Source organism: Mesoplodon densirostris, chromosome 1, assembly GCF_025265405.1.
Source record: "Mesoplodon densirostris isolate mMesDen1 chromosome 1, mMesDen1 primary haplotype, whole genome shotgun sequence".
Taxonomy (NCBI): domain Eukaryota; kingdom Metazoa; phylum Chordata; class Mammalia; order Artiodactyla; family Ziphiidae; genus Mesoplodon; species Mesoplodon densirostris.
In genome coordinates, this window is record NC_082661.1 from 115,917,967 (window position 1) to 115,927,170 (window position 9,204).

At 36.4% G+C, this 9,204-nt stretch overlaps 1 protein-coding gene across 1 annotated transcript in view; it reads left to right on the top strand.

Annotated features, from left to right (window-relative positions):
* Positions 1-8,467, top strand: part of RYR2 (ryanodine receptor 2) — a 727,841-nt gene extending 719,374 nt beyond the window's left edge. The window contains exon 107 of the mRNA XM_060096737.1: positions 7,902-8,467. Coding sequence (XP_059952720.1) covers positions 7,902-7,997 — 96 coding nt within the window. The 3' untranslated portion in view covers positions 7,998-8,467. The remainder of the gene's footprint in view (positions 1-7,901) is intronic.
* The last annotated feature ends 737 nt before the right edge of the window (positions 8,468-9,204 follow it).

Sequence of the window (9,204 nt, forward strand, 5' to 3'; positions counted from 1 at the left end):
TATATACAATGGAATATTACTCAGCCATTAAAAAAACGAAATTGAGCTATTTGTAATGAGGTGGATGGACCTAGAGTCTGTCATACAGAGTGAAGTAAGTCAGAAAGAGAAAGACAAATACCGTATGCTAACACATACATATGGAATTTAAGGGGAAAAAATGTCATGAAGAACCTAGGGGTAAGACAGGAATAAAGACACAGACCTACTAGAGAATGGACTTGAGGATATGGGGAGGGGGAAGGGTAAGCTGTGACAAAGCGAGAGAGTGGCATGGACATATATACACTACCAAACATAAAAAAGATAGCTAGTGGGAAGCAGCTACATAGCACAGGGAGATCAGCTTGGTGCTTTGTAACCACCTAGAGGAGTGGGATAGGGAGGGAGACACAAGAGGGAAGAGATATGGGAACGTATGTATATGTATAACTGATTCACTTTGTTATAAAGTAGAAACTAACATACCATTGTAAAGCAATTATACTCCAATAAGGATGTAAAAAAAAATACTCAGATTAGACAAAATAGAGTTTAAAATAAAGACTGCTATGAAAGACAAAGAATGACACAAAATAGTGATCAAGGGAATAATCCAAGAAGAAGATACAACCATTGTAAATATATATGCACCCAACATAGGAGCACCTCAATGTAGAAGGAAATGTTAACAGACATAAAAGGAGTAATTGACAGTAACACAATATTAATGGGTGATTTTAACACCCCACTTACATCAATGGACAGATCATCCAGACAGAAAATCAATAAGGAAACACAGGCCTTAAATGACACATAAGACCAGATGGACTTCATTGATATTTATAGAGCATTCCGTCCGAAAGCAGCAGAATACACATTCTTTACAAGTGCACATGTAACATTCTCCAGGATAGATCTCATGCTGGGCTAAAAAGCAAGCCTCAGTAAATGCAAGAAAACTGAAATCATATCAAGCATCCTTTGTGACCACAATGCTATGGGATTAGAAATCAATTACAGGAATAAAACTGTAAAACACACAAACACATGGAGGCTAAACAATATGTTACTAAACAACCAATGGATCACTGAAGAAATCAAAGAGGAAATTTAAAAAAAATACCTAGAAACAAATGACAAAAACTTGACAACCCAAAAACTATGGGATGCAGCAAAAGTATTTCTAAGAAGGAAGTTTATAGCAATACAGTCTAACCTCAGGAAACAAGAAAACTCTCAAACCTCCTAACCTTACACCTAAAGCAACCAGAGAAAGAAGAACAAACAAAACCCAAATTTAGTAGGGCAGAAATCAAGATCAGAGCAGAAATAAATGAAATAGATACAAAGGAAACAATAGCAAAGATCAATGAAACTAAAAGCTGGTTCTTTGAGAAGATAAAATTGATAAACCTTTACCCAGATTCATCAAGAAAAAGAGAACTCAAATCAATAAAATTAGAAATGAAAAAGGAGAAGTCAGAATGGACACCAGAGAAATACAAAGGATCATAAGAGACTAGTACAAGCAACTATATGCCAATAAAAGGGAGAACCAGGAAGAAATGGACAAATTCTTAGAAAGGTACAACATTCCAAGACTGCACCAGCAAGAAATAGAACATATGAACAGATCAGTCACAAGTAGTGATATTGAAACTATGCTACCACCAACCAATGGATCACTGAAGAAATCAAAGGGGAAATTAAAAAATACCTAGAGACAAATGACAATGAAAACACGAGGTTCCAAAACCTATGGGATGCAGCAAAAACAGTTCTAAGAGAGAAGTGTATAGCCACGTAAACTTTATAGTTACAGCCATATAGGCTCAAGAACCAAAAAAATAATCTCAAATAAACAACCCAAACTTACACCTAAATCAACTCAAGAAAGACCAAACAAACCTCAAAGTTAGCAGAAGGAAAACAATCATAAAGATCAGAGCAGAAATAAATGAAATAGAGATGAAGGAAACAATAGAAAAGATCAATGAAACTAAAAGCTGGTTCCTTGAAAAGATAAACAAAACTGAATAAACCTTTAGCCAGATTCATCAAGAAAAAAAGGGAGGGCACCCAAATCAATAAAACTAGAAATGAAAAGGGAGATGTTACGGAGGAAACCACAGGAACACAAAGGACCATAAGAGAGTAATACAAGAACTATATGCTAATAAATGGACAACCTAGAAGAAATGGACACTTCTTAGAAAGGTACAAGGAATAAACAGAAATAGGAACAGACCAATTACAAGTACTGTAATTGAACCTGTGATTTTAAAACTCCCAAAAAACAAAAGTCCAGGACCAGATGGCTTCACAGCAGAATTCTACCAAACATTTAGAGAAGAGTTAACACCTATCCTGAAACTAATCCAAAAAACTGCAGAGGAAGAAACAGTTCCAAACTCATTCTATGAGGCCACCATCAACCTGACACCAAAATCAGACAAAGATACCACACAAAAAAGTTACAGGCCAATATTACTGATGAACATAGACACGAAAATCCTCAACCAAACACTAGCAAACCAAATCCAACAATACATTAAAAGGATCATACACCATGATTGAGTGGGATTTATCCCAGGGATGCAATGGTTTTTCAATATTCCCAAATCAATCAGTGTAATACAGCATATTAACAAATTAAAGGATAGAGACCATATGTTCATCTCAATAGATGCAGAAAAAGCTTTTGATAAAAGTCAACATCCACTTATGACAAAAACACACCAGAAAGTAGGCACAGAGGGAACCTATCTCAACATAATAAAGCCCACATATGACAAATCCACAGCTAACATCACACTCAATGGTGAAAACCTAAAAGCATTTACTCTAAGATCAGAAACAAGACAAGGATGTCCACTCTCACTGCTATTATTCAACACAGTTTTGGAAGTCCTAGCCCCAGCAATCAGAGAAGAAAAAGCAATAAAAGGAATTCAAATTGGAAAAAAAGTAAAACTGTCACTGTTTGTAAATGATGTGATATACTACACATAAAAAATCCTAACGATGCTACCAGAAAACTACTAGAGTTCATCAAGGAATTCAGTAAAGTTGCAGGATACAAAATTAACACACAGAAATCTGTTGCATTTCTACACACTAACAACAAATAATCAGAAAGAGAAATTAGGAAACAATCCCATTACCTAAATGTCCATCGACAAAGGAATGGGTAAAGAAGATGTGGTACATACGTACAGTGGAATATGACTCAGCCATAAAAAAGAATGGAATAATGCTATTTGCAGCAACATGCATGGACCTAGACATTGTCATACTGAGTGAAGTAAGACAGAGAAAGACAAATATCATATGATATCACATATATATGTGGAATCTAAGAAAATGGGTCAAATGAACTTATTTACAAAACAGAAATAGAGTCACAGATGTAAAAAAACAAATTTATGGTTACCAGGGGGGAAGGGGAGAGGGATAAATTGGGAGATTGGGATTGACATATACACACTACTATATGAGAAATAGATAATCAACAAGGACTTACTGTATAGCACAGGGAACTCTACTCAATACTCTGTAGTGACCTATATGGGAAAAGAATCTAAAAAAGAATGGATATATGTATATGTATAATTGATTCACTTGAGGAAACAATATTTTAAATCAACTACACTCTAATAAAAAGTTAAAAATAAAGGAATTTCATAAGGACAAAAACAAACAAAGGAAACAATCCCATTTACCATCGCATCAAAAAGAATAAAATACCTAGGAATAAACCTACCTAAGGAGGCAAAGACCTGTACTTCAAAACTATAAGATGCTGATGAAAGAAACCAAGATGACACAAAATGATGGAAAAATATACCATGTTCTTTGGTTGGAAGAATGAATATTGTCAGAATGAATAAACCAGGCTTTCCTAGTGGTACAGTGGTTAGGAGTCCACCTGCCAGCACAGGGGACATGGGTTTGAGCCCTGGTCCAGGAAGATCCCACATACCACAATGCAACTAGGCCCGTGCGCCACAACTACTGAGCCTGTGCTCCAGAGCCTGTGAGTCACAACTACTTAAGGCAGTGTGCCTAGAGCCTGTGCTCTGCAACGGGAGGGACCACCGCAATGAGAGGCCCACGCACCACAATAAAGAGCAGCCCCTGCTCACCGCAACTAGAGAAAGCCTGCGTGAATCAATGAAGACCCAGCACAGCCAAAAATAAAATAAAATAAATTTTTAAAAAAATGAATAAACTACCCAAGGCAATCTAGAGATTCAGTGTAATCCCTATCAAATTACCAATGGCATTTTCAAAGAACTAGAACAAAAATTTTTTTAATTTGTATGGAGACACAAAAGGCCCCAAATAGTCAAAGCACTCTTGAGAAAGAAAGATGGAACTGGAGGCATCAGGCTCCCTGACTTCAGTCTACACTACAAAGCTACAGTAATCAAGATAGTATGGTACTGGCACAAAAACAGAAATATAGATCAATGGAACAGGATAGAAAGCCCAGAGAAAAACCCACACACCTATGGTCAACTAATCGATGATTAAGGAGGCAAGAATATGCAATGGAGAAAAGACAGTCTCTTCAACAAGTGGTACTAGGAAAACTGGATAGCTACATGTAAAAGAATGAAATTAGAACACTACCTAACACCATACACAAAAATAAACTCAAAATAGATTAAAGACCTAAATGTAAGGCTGGATACTATGCAATTCCTAGAGGAAAACAGAGGCAGAACACTCTTTGACATAAATCACAGCAAGATCTTTTTAGATAACACCTCCTAGAGTAATGAAAATAAAAACAAAAATAAACAAATGGGACCTAATTAAATTTAAAAGCTTTTTCACAGCAAAGGAAACCATAAACAAAATGAAAAGACAACCCTCAGAATGGGAGAACATATTTGCAAACAAAGCAACCGACAAGGGATTAATCTCCAAAATACACAAACAGTTCATGCAGCTCAATATCAAGAAAAACAAACAACCCAATCAAAAAATGGATGGAAGACCTAAATAGACATTTCTCCAAAGAAGACATACAGATGGCCTAGAGGCACATGAAAAGATGCTCAATATCACTAATTATTAGAGAAATGCAAATCAAAACTACAATGAGGTATCACCTCACAATGGTCAGAATGGCCATCATCAAAAAACTCTATAAACAGTAAATGCTGGAGAGGATGTGGAGAAAGGGGGACCCTCCTACACTGTTGGTGCGAATGTTAATTGGTACAGCCACTATGGAGAATGGTATGGAGGTCCATCAAAAAACTAAAAATCGAACTACCATATGACCCAGAAATCCCACTACTGGGCATATACCCTGAGAAAACCATAATTCAAAAAGATACATGCACCCCAATATTCATTGCAGCACTATTTACAATAGCCAGGACATGAAAGCAACCTAAATGTCCATCAGCAGAGGAATGGATAAAGATGTGGCACATATATACAATGGAATATTACTCAGCCATAAAAAAGAACGAAATAGTGCCTGTCATACAGAGTGAAGTAAATCAGAGAAAGAAAAAATATCATGGAATATCACTTATACATGGAATCTGGAAAAATGGTACAGATGAACTTATTTGCAAAGCAGAAATGGAGACACAGATGTAGGGAACAAACTTATGGATATCAAGGGGGAAGGAGGGGTGGGATGAACTGAGAGATTAGGATTGACACATATACACTACTATGTATATAATAGATACCTAATGAAAACCTACTGTGTAACACAGGGAACTCTACTCCATGCTCCATGGTGACCTAAATGGGAAGGAAATCTAAAAAAGAGGGGATATATATATATATATTCATAATTATATTCATAGTAATTATATTCATATATATATATAAATAAATAAATAAATTCACTTTGCTGTACAGCAGAAACTAATACAACATTGTAAAGCAGCTATATACTCCAATAACAATTAAAAAAAAGAAAGAAATCCCAGAAATAAACCAACGCACCTTTGGTCAATTAGTTTACAACAAAGGAGGTACAATATACAATGGAGAAAAGACAGTCTCTTCAATAAGTGCTGCTGGGAAAACTGGACAGCTACATGTAAAAGAATGAAATTAGAACACTCCCTAACACCATACACAAAAATAAACTCAAAATGGATTAAAGACCTAAATTTAAGCCTGGATACCATGTAACTCCTAGAAGAAAACATAGGCAGAACACTCTGACATAAATCACAGCAATATCTTTTTGGATCTGTCTCCTAGTGTAACGGAAATAAAAACCAAAGTAAACAAGTGGGACCTAACTAAACTTAACATCTTTTGAATAGCAAAGGAAGCCATAAACAAAATGGAAAGAAAACCTGCGGACTGGGAGTAAATATTTGCAAATGATGCAACTGACAAAGGATTCATCTCCAAAATACATAAACAGCTCCTACACCTTAATATCAAAAAAAACCACCAACCCAATCAAAAATGGGCAGAAGACCTAAATAGGTGTTTCTCCTAGAAGACATACAGATAGCCAAAAAGCACATGAAAAGATGCTCAGCATTACTAATTATTAGAGAACTGTAAATCAAAACTACAATGAGGTATCACCTCGCACCGGTCAGAATGGCTGTCATCAAGAAGTCTACAAATAATAAACACAGAGAGGGTGTGGAGAAAAAGGAACCCTCCTACACTGTTGGTGGGATTGTAAATGGGTACAGCCACTATGGAGAACAGTATGGAGGATCATTAAAAAACTAACAATAGAGCTACCATATGATCCTGCAGTTCTACTCCTGGGTATATATCTGGAGAAAACCATTAATTTGAAAAGATACATGTACCCCAATGTTCACTACAGCACGATTTACAATAGCCAAGACATTGAAACAACCTAAATGTCCACTGACAAATGAGTGGATACAGAAGATGTGACACACACACATGCACACACGTACATCTGCTGATTTTCTGAATTGCCAGCGTTATATGCTTTCTCGGAGCAGTGAAGCTGTGTTTCTTAAGACTTGAAGATGTAACACACACACACGCACGCACAATGGAATATTACTTGGGCATAAAAAATTATGAAATAATGCTTTTTGCAGCAACATGAATGGACCTAGAGATTATGATACTAAGTTAAGTAAGTCAGACAAAGACAAAAATCATATGATATCTCTTATATGTGGAACCAAAAATAAAATGATACAAATAAATTTATATACAAAACAGAAACAGAGCCACAGACATAGAAAACATATCTATGGTTACCAAAGAGGAAAGGAGTGGAAGGGATAAATTAGGAGTTTGTGATTAACATATACACACTACTATATATAAAATAGATAGCAACAAATACCTACTGTATAGCACAGGGAACTATTCTCAATATTTTGTAATAACCTATAAGGGAAAATAATCTGAGAAAAAAATATATGTATGTGTATAACTGAATCACTTAGCTGTACACCTGAAACTAACAACACTGTAAATCAACTATACTTCAATTTTTTAAATTAAAATAAATAAATAATTGCATATTAAATGTTTAAGGTTCTACCCGAGCTATTTGAAATTCTCCCTCCACAAATATTCACCTGCGATTGTTAATAGTTTGAATTTGAATGGTACAATTAAACAAAAATAATAGTTTTAAGGAACCCTCAAACTCATATATCACAAATAGGTTTTTATCATTATTATATTACAGTCAGGATGAAGATTGATTATTTATTAGTAGAAATAAATAAGACCTGGTATAGTTAGGAACTATCTAAATGAATTTGGGATTATAACTATGTGTAATACACCATTATACGTATGTGATATATATATATGTATATAAAATAACAAATTTGAGTCTCTTTCTATCTTATATTTTGTGGTAACACAGAGATCCTAGGGAAAGACATGTTCTTAACACATTGCCTTTACTTTTACAGGAATCTTATGTTTGGAAGATGTATCAAGAAAGGTGCTGGGAATTTTTCCCGGCTGGGGATTGTTTCCGGAAACAGTACGAAGACCAGCTAAATTAATCTCAGTCCCAGATCACCTCCGAAAACAAAAACACACACACACGCTCTGTCTTTGTCTCTGTTCTTCTGTTTCTAGACTCTCTCTCTCTCTCTGTTCCCTTGGAAACATCTGCTGATTTTCTGAATTGCCAGTGTTATATGCTTTCTCGGAGCAGTGAAGCTGTGTTTCTGAAGACTTGACTGTGCTTTTTCCCCCACCTAGTGTATTTTCTTTGAGAATAATGACTGAAGAATAATCTAAATTCATACAAGGACAAAATAGGAACTTTGGAAAGAAAACCATTCTGGAGACTCTCAATCGTTATACACACAGATTTCCTTCTGAGACTCCTGGAAATCAGCTTGCACTGTGGGACTTTCACAGAGAAGCGTGGCAGCCACACTCATCCGGCCTCTTTATTTCACCATCCAGAAAGGAATTCTCTAATGGTCACAGAGCACTGTAGCACTTACCAGATTGCTGTGGACACCAGTTACGAAGGGAAATAGTGCCTTACTATATGTGGGTTGAGCTATGCAGAAGATATGTGCATGAAAAAACATCTTTATTTTCTTTATGTCGACTTTTTTTCTTAGATTGATTTTTGTGAGGGTTTTTTTTTCTTTCATGCTTTTCTTTGGTGGGGGAGGGTAAGAAAAGCAGTTTGCGTGCACCTTTTAAAAAAGACGGGTGGGGCTTCCCTGGTGGCGCAGTGGTTGAGAGTCCGCCTGCCGATGCAGGGGACACGGGTTCGTGCCCCAGTCCGGGAAGATCCCACATGCCGCGGAGCGGCTGGGCCCGTGAGCCATGGCCGCTGAGCCTGTGCGTCCGGAGCCTGTGCTCCGCAATGGGAGAGGCCACAACAGTGAGAGGCCCACATACCACAAAAAAGAAAACCAAAAAAAAAAAAAAAATCTCAAATAAAAAGACGGGTGGCCTGTCTCAGGATGAGAGGAGGTTCTTCTTATTCATCCAGATTCCCATTTCCCCTCCCCCTGTGCTCCTGCTCTTATTTTGGTAATGCTCTGATGCAATATTGCAACTTTATGAAATCTTTGTATGAAAACAAAAAGACTGCAAAAAATACACTTTCAAAAGAAATAATTCATTGCATGTTTATTATGCAAGTTTAAACGAACCAAGAAAACCTTCAGAAGCAAGTTGATCCACGTGAAAGAACTTTCATGATAATTATATTCATAGTAATAAAGTGTCGTGGGCTTAATT